This window comes from Ceratotherium simum, chromosome 23, assembly GCF_057802395.1.
Source record: "Ceratotherium simum simum isolate JZ-2026a chromosome 23, ASM5780239v1, whole genome shotgun sequence".
NCBI classification, from domain to species: Eukaryota; Metazoa; Chordata; class Mammalia; order Perissodactyla; family Rhinocerotidae; genus Ceratotherium; species Ceratotherium simum.
Window position 1 is genome coordinate 753,028 of NC_141922.1, and position 21,893 is coordinate 774,920.

Below are 21,893 nucleotides of genomic sequence, written 5' to 3' on the forward strand. Positions count from 1 at the left end.
TGCAGGATCTCCCTGTGGCCACATTAAATAGTTTCTTCTGTATTCCTCGCTTAGGGGAGTCTTGGCGGTAAGGAGGTGCTGAACTTGGAGAAGTTTTTCCCACACCAGCTGAGCCAGGGTCTTGCTCCTTAGTCCGCCAGCAAAGGACACTCGCGGACAGACCAGCTAGGCTCTTCCCGTCTGTGTTCGCTGCTGAAACGGTACGGACCCATCACTGAGGCGAGCGGAAGGAGCTCCTCTCCATTATCCTGGGCTCCTGGCCATGAGGCGGCAGTGGTCCCCTGAAGGCACGTGGGCCTGGATTACTGCGAGAGGACGCCTTGCGAGAGCACTTGGTCGCTTTCATGGTTATGAGTCCACTTCACTTTCCCATCTCTCCTGCATTAACATTGGTGGGACCAACATTCTTCCAGAAACCTGCCCCTTCCGTGACGGGTTTTAAGTGCCCCAGGAGGCTGTTGCTCACGACAGACTTTATTATTTGTCACGTCTCTTATGTGTACAGTCTTCTCCCGTTTTCACTTTGCATTTTGCTTTTTTGGATGTTGGCTCTGTTCCCATAGCTTGTCTTGTCAGAGGTATTTCTTTCTAACTGTGTCAGGGGGTTTGTCTATCTTTTCTAATATTTTCTTCAACAGCTAGAACCCGCTGGTGTCTGTGAGCAGCCTGAGTCTGTGCTTCTCAAGAACTGGGACAAAGGCGCCCAGGTGGTCGGGCGTGGAGGGGTCTGGGATGGCGTCCACGCCAGGTTGCTGGCTTCCCTGGACTGGTGAGCAGTGTCCTTCCAGTCCCAGGACCGGGGTCTGCATTCCGGCTGCCCACAGTGCAGGGCTCAGCCTGCAGCCTACAGCTTCCGGCCCAGGCCCCCTTTCCCGGTCTGGCGCCCGTGCCCCTGGGCTGTGGCTCCTGTGCTTCACGCAAGCAAGTGGGGGCTCCTGTAGCTTCCTGTCACCCTTGGTCTAGGTCGCTTCCTCACAACAGCTTCACTGAGGTATAACACACACCATATCATTCAACCACCATATAAGTGTACAATTCAGTGGTTTTTAGTATATTCACAGGGCTGTGTAACCATCACCACCATCAATTTTAGAACATTCCCATCACCCCAAAAAGAAACCGCATACCCCATTCCCCCTCCCCCAGGCCCTGGCAACCACTAATCCACTTTCCGTCTCTGTGGATTTGCCGTTCTGGACATTTCATATGAATGGACTCATACACTACGTGGCCTTTGTGACTAGTGTCTTTCACTTTGCCCAATGTTGTCAAGGTGCATCCACGTTGTAGCAGGTGTCAGCACTTCATTCCTTTTTTTTTTTTTTTGGTGAGGAAGATCAGCCCTGAGCTAACATCGGTTGCCAATCCTCCTTTTGCTGAGGAATGTTGGCCCTGGGCTAACATCCGTGCCCATCTTCCTCCACTCCATATGGGACATGGCCACAGCATGGCTTGACAAGTGGTGCATAGGTCTGCGCCCGGGATCTGAACCTGCGAACCCTGGGCTGCTGAAGCGGAGTGTGCGAACTTAACCACTGCACCACTGGGCCCGCCCCAGTGCTTCATTCTTATTGTTGCTGAATAATATTCCATTGTGTAGAGAGATCACATTTTATTTATCCATTTATTAATTGATGGACACTTGGGCTGTTCCCATCGTCTGCCTATTATGGATAACACTGCTATGAGCACTGTGTGTGAGTCTTGGTGTGGATACATTTTTCTTTCTCTTGGGTACCTGCCTAGGAACTGCTGGGTCGTGTGCTGACTCTGGGTCTGACTTTCTGAGGAGCCGCCTGACATTTCTGCAGTGGTGGCTCTGTTTCCCATTCCCACCTGCTTGTTTTAAGTGGAGTCTATCCTTTCCTGTTTCCTTGGCTTCCTCTGCACATTCCCTCCAACCCACGGAAGGACCCTCCCCTACTTTCGACACAGCCGAGGGCAGGAGCCTGCTGTGGGGTCCCGTCCTGCCCTCTGCACCCAGTTTTACAGTGTGCTCTGTTTCACCATCATCGCGTGTTGGGGGGGGAAGCAGGGCTCAGTCCAGTCATACGTCACCTGCGAGGACCACATTTTCTGATTCAATGTTAGAGAAATTCAAAGTCCAACAGTGTCCAGGTGTCTCTAAGAGGTCCCCCTGCCAAGGTCTCTAGGGCAGCAAAGAGAATGGTGGCCTGCCATGACCCCTGTGGAGACAGAAGCTAGCACGCCACGTCACCAGTGAGACAGAGGTGGCGTGTCGCAGACATGCTCCAAGTATGAGCGCAGGCGTGAGGAACACCGTTCCCGCGGGTGTGGGTGGTGAGCACTGTCTGAACCTGAGCTAGGAAGGAGACGGCTCGGCAGCTCTCTTGCACAAAAAGCAGCTCCCTGAGAGCCCGGCACCCAGCTCAGGATGCCGGGCCCCTGGAGAGGAGCCTGGATTGTCAAGAACAGGTGGACCCAAAGCGATAAAACTCCTAGAAGGAAACAGGGGAAAAGCTTCATGACATCAAATTTGGCAATAATTTCTTGGATATAACATCAAAAGCACAGGCAACAATAGGGGCCGGCCCCGTGGCTTAGCGGTTAAGTGTGCGTGCTCCGCTGCTGGCGGCCCGGGTTCGGATCCCGGGCGCGCACAGACGCACCGCTTTTCCGGTCATGCTGAGGCCGCGTCCCACATGCAGCAACTAGAAGGATGTGCAGCTATGACATACAACTATCTACTGGGGCTTCGGGGGGAAAAAAAGAAGGAGGAGGCTTGGCAATAGATGCTAGCTCAGAGCCGGTCTCCCTCAGCAAAGAGGAGGGTTAGCACGGATGTTAGCTCAGGGCTGATCTTCCTCACACACACACAGAAAAAAGCACAGGCAACAAAAGCAAAAATAGACATCTGGGACATCATCAAATACAGAAAATTTTATGCATCAAAGGACACAATCAACAGAGTGAAAAGGCAACCTACAGAATGGGAGAAAATATTTGCAAATCATATATCTGATAAGGGGTTAATATTCAGAATATACAAAGAACTCTCACAACTCAACAACCACAAAAAATCAAATAACCTGATTTAAAAAAAATGAACAAGGGACATGAATACACATTTCTCCAAAGAAGACATACAAATGGCCAACAAGCATATGAAAAGGTGCTCACCATCACACATCATCAGGGAACTGCAAATCAAAACCACAATGAGAGCCAGCCCCGATGGCCTAGTGGTTAAAGTTTGGTGCTCACTGCTTTGGCAGCCTGGGTTTGCTTTCTGGTCATGGAACCTCACCACTCATCTGTCAGTAGCCATGCTGTGGCAGCAGCTCACATAGAAGAACCAGAACAGCTTACAACTAGGATATACAACTATGTACTGGGGCTTTGGGGACGGAAAAAACTCCACAATGAGATTATCACCTCATACCTGTTAGAATGGCTGTTACCAAAAAGATAAGACATAAACACTAGCAAGGATGTGGAGAAGTGGGTGCACTGTTGGTGGGAATGTAAATTGGCACAGCCACTATGGGAAACAGTACAGAGATTCCTCAAAAAATTCAAAATATAAATATCATATGATCCAGCAATCCCACTTCTGGGTATTTATCCAAAAGGACAGAAAACAGGATCTTAAAGAGATATTTCCCTGCCCATGTTCATAGCATTATTCACAATAGTCAATAGGGGAAGCAACCCAAGTGTCCACTGATGGAGGACTGGATAAACCACATGTGCTGTACACCAGGACCACCAGTGGCCACTGTCTCCAGCCTGGTCTGGCCCCTCCACCTGCACAGAGCCACCCCTCAAATCCAACCTGGGGAGCCCCACTGAACGCAAAATATAATCCGACCTTCACCTGGCACACCCTGCCTATCACGGCTGTGCCTTCTGCCACACTCCTGCCATGCTCCCCTCCCAGGTCCTGACTCTGCCAGCAGCTCCACACCCTCGGCCCTGGCCAAGGGCCCTCTGAGGACACAGTTGCCTTCTCCAGGCTACACACCACACTCAGCTCCCTTGGCACACGCCCCTTCCGCCAACGACCTCCCCTCTTCTCCATCAGCAAATCCTGCTCATCCCTCCCTAAGAAGATATTTGTGATATACATATATCCAATAGAGGACTTGTATCCAGAATATATAAAGTAATTCTACAAATGAATAGGAAAAGCACAGACAACTCAGAAGAAAAATGGACAAAAGACCAGCATCCTCACAAAAGAGGACAACCATGGGCACAAGTGTTCAACTTCATGAGCCACCAGGGAAACAAAAATTAAACTTTCCTGTGGGGCCAGCCCTGTGGCTTAGCGGTTGGGTGCACGCGCTCCACTACTGGCGGCCCGGGTTCGGATCCTGGGCGCGCACTGATGCACCGCTTCTCTGGCCATGCTGGGGCTGCGTCCCGCATGCAGCAACTGGAAGGATGTGCAACTATGTCATGCGGCTATCTACTGAAAAAGGGAGGAGGAGGATTGGCAATGGATGTTGGCTCAGAGCCGGTCTTCCTCAGCAAAAAGAGGAGGATTGGCATGGATGTTAGCTCAGGGCTGATCTTCCTCACAAAAAAATAAATAAATAAACAATTCAATTAAATAAAAAAAAAACTTTCATGTGAAGTCATTACATTCCCCTTAGGAAAGGACAGGAAATACGGCTGGCAAGGATGTGGCGTGTCAGTGCCTCACCGCCTGCTGGCGGGAGGTGACTGTCCCCTGCCCGGGCATGCCATCTGGCAGCCCTGGGACAGCCACATGATGGTATGTCCCCAACCAAAATGTGCCCTTGGGTCCAAAGGCCCTGGACTCCGGCAGCACGCCTCGTGACAGCCCAGACCTGGAACTGCCCAGATGTTTACTAAGGCGGGCAGAACCGTGACACATGCACACAAAGGAGTGACATGTGAATGAACGAAGCGCCAGCACAGGCGACAACATGCATGATCTCACACGCTAGTACCAGGAGGGGCCAGACAGAAGGGCACAGATGGTATGATTCCATCTACACAAGGCATGTGGAAATTAACAGAAGAAATCGTAACTAAACTGGAGTCGGGAAGGCCTGCAGGTGGAGCTCTCACCCCCATCACACACCTTCAGTCACACCAACAAGGAAGAGAGAAGCCTGCATCTCAGACGGGAAGTATAACTACTTGACTATGAAGGAAGATTTCTCTCCCCACGTGGCAGCAGCCCAGCCAATGAGAAACACCACAGCTCAGCCAATGAGAAACACCACAGCTCAGCCAATGAGAAACACCACAGCTCAGCCAATGAGAAACACCACAGCTCAGCCAATGAGAAGCCGTTGCCGCCCTGAACTGCTACTTTCCCCCAGGGAACTTTCCTTTAGAACAGCCCCTCCCTGCTCCCTCTTTTTCTCTATAAAAGCAGCTCCCCTCCCTTGTTTTTTGGATTTGTCTATGGTTTGCCATAGCGTGCACATCCCGAACTGGAATTCTTTTGGTTATTCCCAAATAAACTCATTTTGAGATTAAAAAACAGGCAAATTTGCTTTTTAAGTTGACATATGTGGTGTCAGAAGAGTGGGATCCAAATGAGGCAATCCCCCAAGAGACAGTGACCCCAGAATCGAGTGGGGTACCTGCACGGAGCCCCTTGTGCTCATCGTGACTGTGAGGTGTCACCTGCTTTCAGTTTGATGAGTCTCTTCTTGGATTTTGAGCTCCACTCCCTTTGTGTTCTGAGCTCTCAGATTTTATTTGGGATCCAGAGAGGCTTTGTCCTCATGGGGAGGGACTTTGTCCTCCAGGTTCAAGGCGTAGTCCTTGGTGAGTGCTCAGTTCCTTTTGGGGCTCAGGCTTGCTGAAAATCCAGTTTTTCTTTGGTTTTCAGATTCCTTTTGGAAGCAGGGCTGGGAATCCAGCAACTTCCTTTTGTTTTTAGATTCCTTCATGGATCAGGGCTAGGACTCTAGCAGCTTTCTTGGGTTTTCAGAGGAAATTGCAAAAGTGAGAACCCGGTCACCTAAATGTTCTGAGGGAAACCCTTCAGGGGCCCTGGCCGGGTTTATGTTTAAGAACTTTGGGCCCCCGGCATGTGTATTTTTAACTAAGTGGGCCAAACACACCAAAAGCAGCCCAGAATTGCCATGGCCATTATGGGGAACTTGCAATCTCCCCAAACTAGCTTTTCTTAAAACCAAATGGAAAGACCATGGCTCTAAAATTAAGCAAAACAAGTGGTATGTCTATTTTCATTGTTGCCTGGGGGCTTCTGGATACACACAAAGCTCTAAAATTGCCTCACTACAAGATACCTTGTCTAAATCAGCTGAAACAACTGAGAGAGAACAAAATGGCTTCTGAAGCCTTGTGCTCCCCCCTTTCCTCTCTGTCTCAGCTGCCATCTTGTTTGTCTCCCAGACTCCTTGTCTCAGACTCCGCCCCAGCAGCCACCTTGTGCCCAGGCTGCGCCCCTGGTGCCACCTTCCTTTCTCCCTCTCTGTGAAAACCTGCCCCTTTATATCCAGACACTCTGAGGAGTCAAATGCTAACCCTCTAACTACTATTTCTAAGTTAACTGGAGCAAATAAAGAACTAGAAGGAAAAATTCAAAGAGCAATTACCCTAGACTTTTGATACTAGACAAAATGACTCCAAAATAAGCTCTAAAAGGAGACTTACAGCATGCAAATAAAAATCTTTAGTGAAAGACTTTGGCCACCTGAACAAGTAACCTTACCTTAGTCCATCTGCCAGAAATACAGTCTGGATTCAACTATTCCTTTGACTTTTCTACCTGAGATATAACTAAAGTTTTAAAACAAAAGCTATGAGATCTCTATTTATGTCTGTCTGTGTGTCTATGTATGTATGTTATAGAGATGTGATATTTTTCTACCTCTGGATGGTATTGCTAGAATTGATTTGTAAAAGCTCTATTTAATTGGCTTGAAATTAAGTGCTTATAAATTAGGGATTCCTGAATCTCAGAAATATAATAGAAACTAAAACGCTTTTCAATGGGGCCGGCCCTGTGGCTTAGTGGTTAAGTGCGCGCGCTCTGCTGCTGGCGGCCTGGGTTCAGATCCCAGGCGCGCACCGACGCACCGCTTCTCTGGCCCTGCTGAGGCCGCGTCCCATATACAGCAACTAGAAGGATGTGCAACTATGACATACAACTATCTACTGGGGCTTTGGGGGAAAAATAAATAAATAAAATTATAAAAAATAATAATAATAAATAAAATGCTTTTCAAGTTCACGTGATCTAGAATTAACCTTTAGTAAATAAAAGTGAGCTTAACGTTGTTGGTGTAAGTGAAAAACAAGCTTGTCTTCAGAGTTGTTAGTATTGGGTGTAATGCAAATGTGGAACTTTCTGTCTGCCTAGGTTTACTAGTCAAGTGGGCTGATCCTGTCTGTTATAAAATTTGTCACCAAGAAAGTAACTTTGGATGATGATTGGCTATTTAATGTCTAATCCAAGCATGATTGTTAAAAGCAAGTAATTAAAATAAAAGTAAATAAGATCAAAGTTTATATTAAGTTAAACTAAATAATGGATAGTCATTGAATACCTAAATCATTTTCCAAACAAGATAAAATACTAAAACATTAATTACTGAACATAGGTTTATCTTTTGGCTTCCAACTGCAAAGAAACTAAAGATAAATTTGGGTCTGTTAGTAACCATGTCTTGTGCCACACTGAAAGATTGCACTATTCAAAGGGCATATACTCCTAGAAATTATGAAACATATTTATATGTCTGGCTGTCCACAATTGCTTACTTCTTTAGTTTTCACTAGGAATTTGGGATTCTAATAGTTAAGAATTCTAATATGTGTAATTAAAGCTACTAGAAACAAAAAGGGAAACATCTCTGTATACAAGGAAAGTAGGATGTGTGTTTTGGTAAAAGGAGGTATGAGAAATGGAAATGCATTCTGTTGAGGGAAAAGAAAGTAATTTTGTTTTAAAGAGAGGCTGATTATTTTGGAACGGGAAAGAAGAAAAAATAGGACAAAATCTGAAAGTAAAAAGAAAGTTTTAGAAGGTTTATGGAAAGGGATCTTGGGAAAAGAATTTTATGAGTGGTCAGGAGTGGCTAAGATTGGAAGGAATAAATTTTAATATCAAAATAAGCTGATGCAAACTTAAAATTTAGCTTTTTTTTCTGTTAAGAGGGCAAAGTTTTCTTGGGCTATTGGTCAGCTCTTGATAACAGATTGCAAAAGCTTCTTTACCTTCGAGCAATATGCCTAGAAAACAGAGATTTTGTGTTTTGTCAAAATAATTTCCTGTGTTGATTCTATCAGGTATTTAATTACCTAAGAGAACTGAGTCTTCTTGGTATTGGAGGAGTTAAGATTTGCTTACAACTATGTAACCTTTTGTATTTGCCTTAGAAACCTGTTATTGTTACTTTGGTCAAATAGATACTTAAGTATTATTTCATAATGATCTGTGATCCTATTTCTCAAGTGTCCAAACCTTCTGATATTTCTAAGCTTTCCAAAATATTCAAATTCTAAATGACAACTTTTCTACCAGGATGTAACTTTGGAATTTTCCAAGGGGCACCTGGGACATCTCAAAATATTTATTCCCTCTCCTTATAAAAAGAAAGATATTACACTAGTTAGGATTATTTGGTATGTCAAATTACATGAGAAGCATGGTTGAATAAATGATAATAAACCTTTTTAGGTTATATTATTTGGGTGAATGTTACTAAAAAGTGTTCCAGAAATTGTATAAAGTTCCTAAACATCTGATATGTCCTAATATAATGTTATCACCTGTAATTCTAGCTACTATCTGAACGTACAAAAATACCCAAATTTTCTTGTCAATTGTATTTACCCATTGCCTTTAAAAAAAAAAAAAAGTCTTTTGTCAGTTACAGACAGTTACTGTTTTACTCTGATGCTTTTACAAATATGTTTCATTTTCGAACAGACTTATGGAAAAGAGCTTGACCAGTACTCTGGATACAGGTTTTGATAACTTTAAGATCATAACACTGAACTGGGTGGGAATTTCTGGAACTCAAGTGGAGGACTGATAGTTTTAATGTTTAGTTTTCCAGATGTAAAGGACCACTTTTTCTTCTCTCCTTTAAGCTACCTATAACTTACAGCAATTTTGTCAAGTGTATCTTTGCAACAAGGGTTGAAACATTTATCTTTTTCTCTCTACATGATCCCTTAAGTATTCTTTTCATGACAATGTATGTATTTGCATGGGTTCAGTGAAGGTCTGTTCTCCTTGTAACAGGACACCATAGAAAGTATTGGCTACATTACCAAGGCTTTGACTAGACTGTTATATTCAAGAAAGATGTACACAGATCCAGACGTGACCAGACAGCTTTAAGGAACTGCTTGGAAAATCAGCCTAGTACCTTGCTTACAAGGTTCCAGCAAAGCAATCTTAAAAAAGAGCTTATATGGTCAATCACTATTCTTGCTGCATTTATATAAGTAATCAGGCCAAGTTTAATACAAACAAATTAGTTTTACTATGATTATCTTTAATAAATAATGGGGGTTAATAATAATAAAATAGAGAGAGAAATTAATGTTTGCACCTTTGTAGATATTAAATTCTAGTCCTATTAATTGTCTTTAAGGTTTTGTTATACCTATAAGCTCGACTGGATCCTAATTCTTCTAGTTTCCTTAAATGTCTGGCTACAATACTCCAAACTGACATTTCCAATCTTACTACCTTGAAATCTCCTTGGAAGGGGCTGTACCAGGTCCTCCTCACTACCCATATGGCAGCCAAACTTCAGAGACTCAAGCCTTGGGTGCACATCTCACAGCTGAAGAAGGCTCCACCTGACATCTGGTCCTTCACAAACACTGGAGACTCCAGATCACATCGACTAGGAAGAGAGGCAGCTGATATCTGAGGCAGACAGCTCTCCTGAGATGACTGGACCAGGCCTGTACACTCTCTTACCACTGTTGTTTCTTACTTTCTTTTCTTTTTTTTTTTTTTTAATCTTTTTTTTTTTTTAATAATTTTATTTGTTTATTTGTCCCCCAAAGCCCCAGTAGATAGTTGTATGTCATAGTTGCACATCCTTCTAGTTGCTGTATATGGGACGCGGCCTCAGCATGGCCGGACAAGCGGTGCGTTGGTGCGTGCCCGGGATCCAAACCCGGGCTACCAGCAGCGGAGCGCGCGCACTTAACCGCTAAGCCACGGGGCCAGCCCTCTTACTTTATTTTCTCTCTCCCTTTCCTGGAGGGACAATGCCCTTGTCTGCATTTCCCAATCCCTGGCAAAAGGGGGAAACCTCTCTGATTGCTGAATTTCCCATCAGAAACCGCAGTCTGTCCAAGACAGTAATGACCCCTTAGTTCACCCTATAAGTAGTTTCACTGGGATTCTAGATGCTATTGTTTGTCTAAATTGATCTGCTGGCCCATTTTACTGACTCAGGGTGCTAAGCCAGCTTAAACTTGTCCCATGCTTTAATTTGACCCAATCTAGGGAGGAGAAAACAAGATCTTTTGAATATTTTTATGAAAAATTCTGTGGAGCCGCCAATGTAACCCAGGCCATCTGTAAATTTCTTCTTTTTCTTCTGTTTTTTTTTTGTGTGTGTGTGTGAGGAAGACTAGCCCTGAACTAACATCTGATGCCAATCCTCCTCTTTTTTTGCTAAGGAAGATTACCCTGGGCTAACATCTGTGCCCATCTTCCTCTACTTTATATGGGATGCTACCACAGCATGGCTTGACAAGTGGTGCGTCAGTGCGTGCCCGGGATCCGAACCTGCGAACCCCGGGCCACCGAAGCAGTGTGCCCACAATTAACTGCTACACCACCGGGCCAGCCCCTGTAAATTTCTTGATATATCCATGTATTTAGGCAACCTCTTGGTGTGTAACAGCATAGTATCTGAGACTTGGTTATATAATGCTAATGCCTCTATGCCAATGAACAGTCTGGATACTATCATTTATGTGGGGGCCTTATGTACACCCCCATGAAGGTTATGTCTTCATCTGTGGAGGATTCAGTAATGGCCTTTATGCTTGGGCAACTCATTGCCTTGACAGCTGGAGAATACAAGGACAGCGTGCCCTTGCTGTCTTCACTGTCCTGTTCTCTCTGCATAACCAGAGACCTCTCATTGGTCTCTCCCATTAAATCCCCATAGTCACCCTAAATGAGAACTTCTAGGAGGTATATGTGACGTTGGGTTTGCCTCTGTTGGAAGAACTTTCTTCCTGTGGATCAGAGTGAGTGGCAATGAACAAATGATCAGGAATCTCTCCCTGACTCTAGAAGAGCTGGCTGACTCAACAGCCAAAGCAGTTTCAGCTCAGCAATGGTCACTTAACTTATTGGCCAAGGTGGTCTTGGGTAATCATGTAGCCCTCAATTATCTACTCGCTGTGTCTGTGCAGTGGCGAACGCCTCCTGGTGCACATGGATAAGTGCCTCTGGGGAAGTGACAACCCACTTACATGAGGTTAGAGAGCAAGCACAGTGGCTACAACCAATTTCCCCTAACAATCCAGTCTTTTGATTTGTTCAGCTGGTACCTTCAGGTCTGGGCTCCTGGTTTAGGACCATCTGCAAACTGGGCTTATAGTATTGCTCTTAATCTTACTCTGTCTACTTGTTGTGAAGTTCTGTACCTATTGCCTGTTGAAGCTCTGTAGAAATGACGTACCTAATAAGGTGATGCTATCTCAGCACTTCAAGATGATCTCCAAGGCCTTGGAGAAAATAGACTTTAGATGGGAAATGCCTGAGAGTTCTCCCTCCTAACCTTCCGTGTTACTCAATGTGGCTTAAATGGTTTCCAACCACCATGCACTTTCCCTCCAATGTGGGACACGACAACCAGGAAAGGTCCGTCCTGGCACTGAGGGACAAAACCACTATGTGCAGAGAACCTGACTGTTGATCAGTGATGCTTTCAGAGAAAGATCTTTATCAAAAGGGGAAAATGTGAAAGTTAATAAAAGAAACCTTAACTAAATTGGAGTTAGGAAGGCCTATAGAAGGAGCTCTCAGCCCCATCACACACCATCAATAACACCAAACAGGAAGAGAGGTGCCTCCTTCTTCCACAGGAAGTAAAACTTCTTTACTATGAAGGAAGATTTCTCTCTCCACCGGGCAACAGCCCAGCCAATTAGAAACACCACAGCTCAGCCAATGAGAAGCCGTTGCCCCCCTGAACTGCTACTTTCCCAAAGGGTCTTTCCTTTAGAACAGCCCCTCTCTGCTCCCCCTTTTTCTCTACAAAGGCAGCTCCCCTCCTTTGTTCTCTGGATTTGCCTATGGTTTGCTATAGCATGCACATCCCAAGTTGCAATTATTTTGGCTATTCCCAAATAAAGTCCTTTTCAGGATAAAATAAAAGGCAAGCTTGCTTTTTAAGTTGACAGGTACAAACCAGGCCAAGCTCCGTAATGCAGGGAGGTGGGGGCACCCCCTGGGGCATCGACTGGGGGCACAGGGGCTCAGGAGCTGTGGGACGCTCAGCTCCTGCCTGTCTGTGCGAACTCCTTGGGCCCCGTACTTAGGACAAGTCCACTCACTTCTCTGCCGGTATGCTTCACTTCAACACGGAACTTAAAACCTCCCTCCAGGCAAACAGGGACCCTGCCTGCCGTCTGCCTGGAAAGGACTCACGGGCATGCGCTCTAGAAGCCACCTGGTCCTTGGAGCGTCCCTCAGACCTAGAAGGACCAGAGCGCAGGGCCGTGCATTTCAGCTGTGGCTTCACACGCATCTGACAGAGTCGCTGCCAAGGCACGTTTGGGAACAACTATGTGGACAGCCACCTGAGCTTACGCCCAGAGAGGAGGCTGAGGTGATGGGGTAACAGCAGTGCAGCACCTGGGTGTCCTAGGAACAGCCTCTGTGGGCCAGCCCGCTGCAGGACTCTCCATGCAGGCCCTTGGTAACCTCAGGCCTGTGACCTCGCCAAAAACAGGAGCAGGGAGTTCACCCACTGCCCGCCGCCAGCTTGGCACACTTCCACACCTGCATTTCCTTTACATTTCCTTTTCTCCCCTTAATTCCTCAGCAGTTACTTTTGCCAAATTCTAACCTCTGTCTTCAAACAGAAGAGAAAAATTTTCCCTATCAGCCCCACAGGGATAGGGGCAAAGCAGGGGAGGCGAGGGGGAGCTCCAGCTTACCTCTGCTGGCCTAGGTCCCGCTCATAGACACCCCGCCCAGACCAAGCCACACCTGCACCGTGCCCCAGCCCCACGGGCCTCACCTTCTCCAGGAGCATGTTGCCCCGCTCCTTCAGCAGGCTGTTGATCATGACAGTAGCAGCTCGGGAGCAGTTCTTGTCAGGGTCTCCCAGGCTCTCAAACATGGTTAGCAAGAGGCTGATGAGTTGATCTGGCGGGAGGCGCTTCGCAATAATCTAGGAGGACAGTTGTGTCAGGAGAACAGAGAGGGCGGCGTCAGCATCCCTGCCATAACATCCCAGGGGCTGAGCTTCTGGGAAGGGCTGACACCATCTCCTGTCTCACGTCCCTCCTCCAGCCTTCCTTGCCCTCTTCCAGGCCCTGCGCGCCTTCAGGAGCTCCTGCCAGGGTGCCAGGGTGGGATGGCCCACGCGCAGGAGCAACCCCCCAAGACTGGAGCCTGGCTAGGAGCCAGTGGGGTGGGCACCAAATGGAACAACAGCACCTCCCTGGCTTGGGGGCTGTGGGCTAGGGGCAGCTTTCTCAACCCCTTGGAGCCAGGAGCGGAGCTCCTAACCACATCCTCCCTGCTGGGCCCAAGGGAGGAGCCCAGGGAGTGCAGGAGGGTGACGGAGGTAGAGCTGTCAGAGGTAGTCCAGACAGCTCATTCTCTGAATGAAACGTGCCCATGCGCCCCGTCCCTGCACCCCAGGCCCACTGGCCCCATGGTGCGCCCTGTCCCGGCGCCCTGCAGAGCCCACGAAACACACGGTGCTAATGTGAGAGCCCCTCTCTGCTCCAAACAGTGCTGGCCCCCCTTCCCCAGGTGGGTGCTCTGGCAGGGACCTGGGCTATGCTGTGGCAGGTGTGAAGGAGGACAGCAGGGTCGGGGTGCACGAGGCCATCTTTGAGGGTGAGGAGCTGCTCGGCCACATCGTCCCGGTAGTCTCGGGAGAAGCCTGCAGAAGCAGGAGGGAGCATGGAGCTGGGTGGAGGCCTATGCCGGCCACTCGAGGCCCAGACTCTGCTCCTCATCCCTCCAACACCTCTGCCCAGCCAGGAGCTCACCCTCATAGCCCAGCTGGAGGTAGAGCAGGGAGTAGACGCAGCTCACGGCCTCCTGGCGGGTGGCAGGCCACAGGTCCGCACACCGTGGGGAGAAGAGGCCGACAAGGAGGCCCAAGTTGTGGAAGGGCACCAGGGCCTGGAGAGGCAGACAAGAGTTTGCTGTGGGGACTCTGGGGAAGAGGGCCAGAAAGGATGGCTGGGGCCTGAGGATGCCAGGGTTAGTCAGGTGTCACCTGAACCCAGATATGGGCTGGAGTGTGGCCAGGAGGGCAGCCCCCGTCCACACAGCCCTGGGCCCTCCCTGTGGCCAGCATGAGCCCTGGCGAGCTCCTCCCTCTGCAAGGCAGGCTGGCCCATCCCCCCCCACCCCATCGTGTGGGCTCCGTTAGCTCAGCTCTGACCATATCCAGTCTACCTTGGTCCCTAAGAGGGGAGGAGGTGTGCGCAGGCAGAGGGACGATCTGGGGACTAAGAGGGAGCCCCCACAGGCAGCAGAGGGGGTAGGGTTCTACTGATTCAGCTGCGAGAAGTCCCCTTCCCTAGAAGGCAAACCCCCTGTCAGGTGAGGGGACTACATGAGACTCCTTTCATCCTAACTGGGTCCTGGTCCCATCTTTCAGAGCCTTTTCTTCTCTCCTCAAATACTGAGCCTTCCCCACCCTGCGCTAGGCAAATGGTCCTGCACCCTCCTGCCCTGGGCCTTGCGGCATCAGCTACCCACCCTAACACACACCCCCTCGGCCTTCCTGCCTCGCCTGCCCCTCATCGGCCTCCCACGTGTGAGGCCGTCCTGGGGCGCACGGCTCTGCCGAGGGCTCTCCTGCATCTCCTCACCCCCCGAGTCACCAGTGTGGGGGTTTCCAGTGGGAGAGACGGCTGGAGCACAAGACAAAGGACCGCGGGGCCAGCTGCTCTTCCTCTTAAGGAGGCCACGTCAGCGCACAAAGACGAACTCTAGCTGGACGAGGGTTACGTGAAAAATAGGCCACGAAAGAATGTGAGTGGGAAAAGCCCATCTAAGCATGCACAGAAGGCAAAAACCATAGAAAGACACACTGCAGATCTGGCCACATAAAGAATGAAAGATCGAGTACATTAAAAAAAAAAAAAAAAACCACACAAGAGAAAAAGCCTACAACCATCCTGATAGATGACAAATAGATATCTGAAAACATCCAATATCTGTTCCTGATACAAATCCTCGTTAAAACAAATAGATGGATGTTTCCAGAACATAATAAAAAATATACATATATTGCCAATGAAATCTAGCATTGTGCTTAACAGTGAAACTCTGTGTAAAGTCTTGGGACTGCCACCAGTTTTCACCTTGTTCTGGAAGTGCTAGATGACAGAAGGAACTAAGATGCATGAGTGTTGGGAGGGAAAGGCAAAATTATCAGCATTTGTAAATGATATGATCCTATATCTGAAAAATATAACGGAATTACCTAAAAATTCGTTAGAAATAACAAAGGAGGGGCCAGCCCCGTGGCTTAGCGGTTAAGTGCGTGCGCTCTGCTACTGGCGGCCCGGGTTCGGATCCTGAGCACGCACCAATGCACCGCTTGTCCGGCCATGCTGAGGCGGCGTCCCACATACAGCAACTAGAAGGATGTGCAACTATGACATACAAGTATCTACTGGGGCTTTGGGGAGAAAAAGGAAAAAAAAAAAAAAAAAAGGAGGATTGGCAATAGATGTTAGCTCAGGGCCAGTATTCCTCAGCAAAAAGAGGAGGATTGGCACAGATGTTAGCTCAGGGCTGATCTTCCTCACAAAATAAATAAATAAATAACAAAGGAATCTTATCAACCACCCAGTTTCTCTTTTTTTTTTTTTTTAATTTTATTTATTTGTTTTTCCCCCAAAGCCCCAGCAGATAGTTGTATGTCATAGCTGCACATCCTTCTAGTTGCTGTATGTGGGACGCGGCCTCAGCATGGCCGGAGAAGTGGTGTGTTGGTGCGCACCCGGGATCTGAACCCGGGCCGGCAGCAGCAGAGCGCGCGCACTTAACCACTAAGCCACGGGGCCGGCCCCCCAGTTTCTAAGTATCAAAAAAATACATAGTTTTCTTACATACCAGCAATAAGCAATTATTAAATAAAATTGAAGAAACGTTACCCCAACAATGACAACAAAACCTCTAACCCAGAACATGCTACATGCAGCGACTATCCAGTGTTTCTGACGGGTCTGAGGACCTGGATTGGCAAGACCCATTATTAAAAGATGCTATTGCTCAACAAGTCAACCCATCAATTCCATGCAATTCCCATCAAAATTGCAACAGGAATATTTTAGGACTGTGTCAAATTTACCCTAAAATCACCTGGACTAATGGCCTTGTGAGAACAACTGTGAGATTCTGAAAAAGTGTCACAACTCAGTCTCAGCGGACACTCAAGTCATGGCAAGCAACCAGGTCTTGGAACAAGCCCCTCCCCTCCCTCTCCCTCCCCCTCCCCCACAGCACTGGCCTTTTCTACAACATGCCATGCGTGCGGGTCCCCGTCTTTGCCCAGACTGCTTCTTCTGCCTCAAACGTCCTCATTTTCTCCTTTCACACCACATCCCCATCACCCTTCCCTCACTTGGGGAACACATCACACATTAATCCAGGCTAACGCGTGGGCTCCTGAGGACAAGGATCCAGCGGACTCAACTCTGAGGGGCCCTGAGGACAATTCCTGGCTCTGATGGGTCCTCCGTCCACATCTCCAGAAAGAGAACCATGAGCCTCACTAGAATGCAGGATGAGCCAGGGCAGCAGCCAGACGAAGGGTGCTTTGGGACCAGAGTCACGCACAGCGGTCCCCAAGCCACGGGGCCAGTCCCAGGGACAGGGCAGCGGCTGTTTGGGCACCGTGGGTACTCACACTGATGTGCAGGTGCTCCAGGAAGAACCGCAGCAGGCAGGCGCTCAGGCCAAGCGCCCGCACCCGCTCGTGGCCCCTTGGGGACTTGATCCACGGGCTCAGGTGCTGCGGAAGAGGGGGCTTCACACAGGCGCCAGCTTGGGGACAGCCCACGAAACAGGAGCCTATGTGCTATGGTGGGTCAGTGTCCCTGCCAGGCCACCCTTCCCAGCTGCTGGGGCCAGCGGGCCAAGGCAGAGCAGGTCACCGCTGCCACTCACCCTGCCCCCTCACTCTGTCCTGCCGGCCTGGCTCATAGACATGGCTACCCCAGGTGGACCCAGAGTGAGCCAGGCCTACAGAGGGACAGGGTGTTCCTAGAAGCGGGCCGGTCCTGCCCCAGCCCCCTGCAGTGCTGAAAGGGCAGGAAAGGACACAGCATGGCCACCACCTGCCCATTCTGTCATCTCGATGGCCCCAGATGGTCAGGAGCCCACATCAGGGGCACCTGCAGTGTCTCTTCATCCCGGCAGCATGCGATGGTGAGGGGAGCAGAAAACAGGCTCCATCTGGGGTCAGGGCTGCCCCACCTGCACACCTGCTCAGGCAGGAGAGGGTGCCACCCGCCCCCTCACAGACCTCCCACACCAGAAGAGAGCACCAGCTGTCCCTGTGGTGCCCCCATGGCAGGGAGGGCCAGGAGAAACAGGTTGGGGGCTGGGTGCTAGGTGAGGCGCCACCCTCCCAGGGCAGTGCACACCCACTGCACACCTCCACCATGATCTGCAGGCCCTGGGGGGTCATGTTCCGCCGGAGGAGGCTCGTCAGCAGATCCTCAAGGGCGTGCGTGGTGTCCAGGTACAGGGACTGGAAGAAAACCAGGTGCTGGCCCCACTGGTGACCCCACCGCCCACCGTGGCCTTCCCACTGCCCCGCACAGATGCAGGTCTGCAGCGAGGGACACGCGGTGATACCTCCTGGTCGCCATCCTCCCCTTCGGGCCCAGGCACCACGGCCATGACGCTGTGCAGACAGCCGTGGATCATGTCCGACCGTGCCTGCTCCTCCAGCGCTGGCTCCAAGGGGCTGAGCCACAAGTTAAGGGCCGAGGGCCTCTCTAGACCCAGCCGCATCCCTAGCCCAGAGCGCACACACAGACAGGCCGTCACATGCAGACAGGCTCACACGCCCGGAGGAAAGGATACACCAGGTAAGTGCAGGCGAGCATGGCCTTCTTCCGAATGGGTGTTCTCAGGGAGTCTGGGGGCTCTGCCTTGATGAACTCCTGGAGGAGGCAGCCATGTGACTCAGTCCTTGGCCGAAGCACCAGCTTTCCTCGCACTCAGGCATAGGCTTCAAGCCAACTCTGTCCCTCAACCCATGCAGGTGCTGGGGCCCCTTGTGCATGTGCCTCCCAGTCCTCCCCAGGCCCACCTCCCGTCTGCATCAGCGCCCCGGAAGCTGCCCCAGGACCTGGCCAGGCCCCACCCAGCACTCACCATCATCTGTGCCACCAGCTCTGCTTTCCGCGAGAAGTGGAAGGAGCTGGCTTGCGCGCTGCTGCAAATGGCCTGGCTGGCCATGCACACGCTCTGGACGAGGCACAGCTTCAGGGCTGGGTCCTGGAGGGACATGGGGCTGCAGGAGGCCGCCAACACCTGCCCCCAGCACAACTCTGCCCTGGGCGGCGGCCACTGTCTCTCAGCCCATGGGGCTGGGCCCAGAATGGGCGGCTGCCCCAGCAACAGAGGCCAGGCCACACACCCTCTCTTCCCTCTGCAGCCAGAAACATACTCCTCTCTATTCTTAAGGGGCTCTCAGCCAGTCCTCCACCAGCTGTCGTGAAAGCCACATGGCCCAAGAGGGGTCTGTGAAGGAACCCCTAGGGCACTCAGCTCTCTGCCTGTCCCGGGCCAGGAGCTCTTGGGTCAGGGCCCTGGGCAGACGACTGCAGGCAGACGGGCCTCTGGGGGGTCAGGGAAGGGGATGAGGGGAGCTGTCCTGGGGACACAGAGGGCCAGCCCCCCTACTCCAATGGGCTTGGGAAAAGAGACAACTCTCAGAACAGCCCCCCAGCCTACCCCAGGAGCTTCGGAAGGCTCTGGGGAGGGCTCGACTGCTCCCAGAGAGGGGCTTCCAGGTTAGTACCAGAGATTCAAAAAGGAAGGGAAACATGTTAGTGAGGCAGAGGGCCCGGCCACTGTCACTGGCTTCAGAACTCAGCCCTCGCCCAGGCGCTCACTGAGAGGTTCAGCCCCCATGAGCATCAGGGAGCAGAGCCGGGGCAGAGGGGCTGCCACCGAGGCTCCTGTCCCCAGCCTGCGAGCCTGCCACCCAACTGCTCAGAGGTGGCAGAAGTCCCCCTTCTTCCCACCCACCGTCCAGGTTCTGGGCCAGAGCAGGAGCTCCTGGACCCCCATTCTGGCCCCAAAGGGAGGGGCTGCTCCAAAGTAAGTAGGGACAGGCCCTGGAGTGATGTTCCAGAATGCTCTCCCCTGGACCAGGACCAAGAAACCCCAGTGAGCGCGACCCTGGCTTCTGCCCCTGAAGCTCGCAGCCCAGCCGAGAAGAGAGGAAGGCGCAGTGACGCTCAACTCCTACACACTGTACCTTGGTCTCTACTTTTATGCCCAGAACCTGAACAACAAAAAGTGAGAGGAGTTAAAACGCGAGACTCCAGCGTCAGCGCTCCTCCCTCGCCTGCACGGCGCCCCTCCCGGCGCCCCGGGGCGCCCACCTTGGTGTGGAAGCACTGGAACACGTTCCGGAGGATGTCCGACTCAACCTTGGCCAGCACCAGCTCCCGGGGGGCCTGCGCCGCCACATGCCCGTAACAGAGGATCAGCGCGCTCTTCACTTTGTCCACCTCATTCTCACTTCGATCCTGAGAGGCCAGAGAATCGCAGGACTTCAATCACACAGTTAATTACAGCCCCTCAACAGGAAGCCTTGCACTCAAACTCCCAAGTCCCTCGGGAAGAAGGGCAGAGCCCGGCCAGTGGGTGGCGCCACCCCACCCCAGGGAGAGTCCCTCTGCCAGGGACAGCAGGACAGGCCAGGACAGGCTGACCAGGCTCAGGCCTGTGGGGGACCAAGTGGCAGAGAGGAAAGGACCGAGTAGGGGACCAAGGTGGGAGGGGCAAGCAGGAGGAAGAGCTGGGGAGCTGAAAGGCAACAGAAGGGCCCAGAGTTGCGGTCCCTATCCTCACTCAGGTGGCTGCACAGGAGCCCCTCTATCATCGGGGCTTGTCCACACCTACGTGCACAGCAAGGATGGGCTGGCCCTGCATGCCTGGTACAGCCCTGAGATTCTGTAACTGGGACAGGCACTGGGAAACAGAACACTGAGGGACAGGGGAGGGGTGAAGCACGCACTAGTGGTCCACCCCTCCTGAATCAGGCTTCTGCAAAAATGCAGCCTCCACCAGCCACTAGGGGGCTGACGCACAGACCGCCAGTGGGACAGGAGGGAGGTAGTTCCCATCCTTGCTGCCAGGATCCCCTCTCATCGCCCTGGCTGGTAGAGGGCCACATTCGCCTTGTCACCAGCTGGGAGGGTGACCACATGCACCAGCCCCACCCACAAGGGAGTGGAGATTGGGTGCCAGCTTCCTGCCCCACCCCCAGCCTGCAGGGCACCCCGAGCCCAGGAAGCTCCAGGACCCCCCCCACCCCCAGAATCTCAAAACGCAGGGTGCCATGGCTGAGACAAATCACAGGCCAGTCCCACCCCAGACCACCCCCCTCGGGTGTCAGCCTGACCTCTGTACCTTAAAAATGTTGAAAATGCCGATGGATTTCCTGAACACATCCGACCTTACAAAGTCCTCCAGCTGGGCCAGGGTGTCGTCCAGGTGGGAGATGGCACAGATCCCAAAGCAACGGGCAAGGCCCTGGTGAGGCACGCAGGTGCACTCACACGCTGCACGTGCATACCATCGGTGCATGTGCATACATGCGCACACACCACACAGGTACACCTGTGTACACCACGTGTATGCACATATGCACACACACATGCACGCACACATCACATAGGTGCACTTGTGTACACCACATGTATGCACATATGCACACACACATGCACGTACCTATGCACGCACACATCACATAGGTGCACTTGTGTACACCACATGTATGCACACACACACACATGCATGTGCTGGCTGAATGCCTGAAGAGGACGAAGGGTGACCACTGTCAGCCAGCCCGCTGGCATCAGGGCTTCCCATGGGGAAGGTGACAGCACCTCACGCTCAGCCTCCTCCTGGTAGCGGGCCGTCTCCAGCAGTTCCTGCAGACGCTCTCTCACCACCTCCTTCCTCGAGGTGGCGCCCAGGGTGGTTCCTATGCATTTATACAGGAAGTTCTGCAACGAAGCCAAGAATGTGGCTGTGCCCAACTGCCGAGGGGAGGCGCCCAGCACTACCGTGGTGCTGCCCCCGGCAGTGTCCACGCCGCCAACCAGACGTGGGAGGGGTGTCGGACACCCAGGACACCAGCCACTGCAAGGACAGGGTAAGTTCTGAGGAGCCAGGGGTGGTGGCGGGCTCCTGCATCGCCCAGCCATCAGCCACTCTGAGGAGGCTCCCAGGCCTTCTCTTCCTGGCTCTGCCAGGACCGCAAGGGCCACTAGGGACAGGCTTGGCCAGCAAGTGACACAGAATCAGGCCTGGGCACTTGGAGCCTAGCACCACACCCAGAACCCTGGCTGGCTGCCCACACACCTTCTCCTGGGGCGCCTCGCTGTAGCAGGACAGCTGCTTGCACATCTCCAGGCTCAGCTGGCAAATCCACGTGTTGTCAGGCACAACAGTGAGGGTGTCCCGAAGGAAC

General features: G+C 51.2%; 1 protein-coding gene across 5 annotated transcripts in view; it reads right to left on the reverse strand.

Annotated features, from left to right (window-relative positions):
* The window catches only part of MROH1 (maestro heat like repeat family member 1), a 93,085-nt gene that overhangs the window by 13,131 nt on the left and 58,061 nt on the right, over positions 1 to 21,893 (reverse strand). For 3 of the 5 annotated variants that reach the window (XM_087447248.1, XM_087447247.1, XM_087447244.1), the window contains exons 19-31: positions 21,785 to 21,892; positions 21,307 to 21,426; positions 20,828 to 20,950; positions 19,795 to 19,941; positions 19,668 to 19,694; positions 18,557 to 18,679; positions 18,263 to 18,342; positions 18,032 to 18,143; positions 17,829 to 17,924; positions 17,079 to 17,183; positions 14,197 to 14,332; positions 13,975 to 14,087; positions 13,212 to 13,364 (exon numbers count right to left, since the gene is read on the reverse strand). In XM_087447248.1, coding sequence (XP_087303374.1) covers positions 13,212 to 13,364; positions 13,975 to 14,087; positions 14,197 to 14,332; positions 17,079 to 17,183; positions 17,829 to 17,924; positions 18,032 to 18,143; positions 18,263 to 18,342; positions 18,557 to 18,679; positions 19,668 to 19,694; positions 19,795 to 19,941; positions 20,828 to 20,950; positions 21,307 to 21,426; positions 21,785 to 21,892 — 1,443 coding nt within the window. The remainder of the gene's footprint in view (positions 1 to 13,211; positions 13,365 to 13,974; positions 14,088 to 14,196; positions 14,333 to 17,078; positions 17,184 to 17,828; positions 17,925 to 18,031; positions 18,144 to 18,262; positions 18,343 to 18,556; positions 18,680 to 19,667; positions 19,695 to 19,794; positions 19,942 to 20,827; positions 20,951 to 21,306; positions 21,427 to 21,784; position 21,893) is intronic. The other 2 variants (XM_087447246.1, XM_087447249.1) reach the window with 2 other exon arrangements.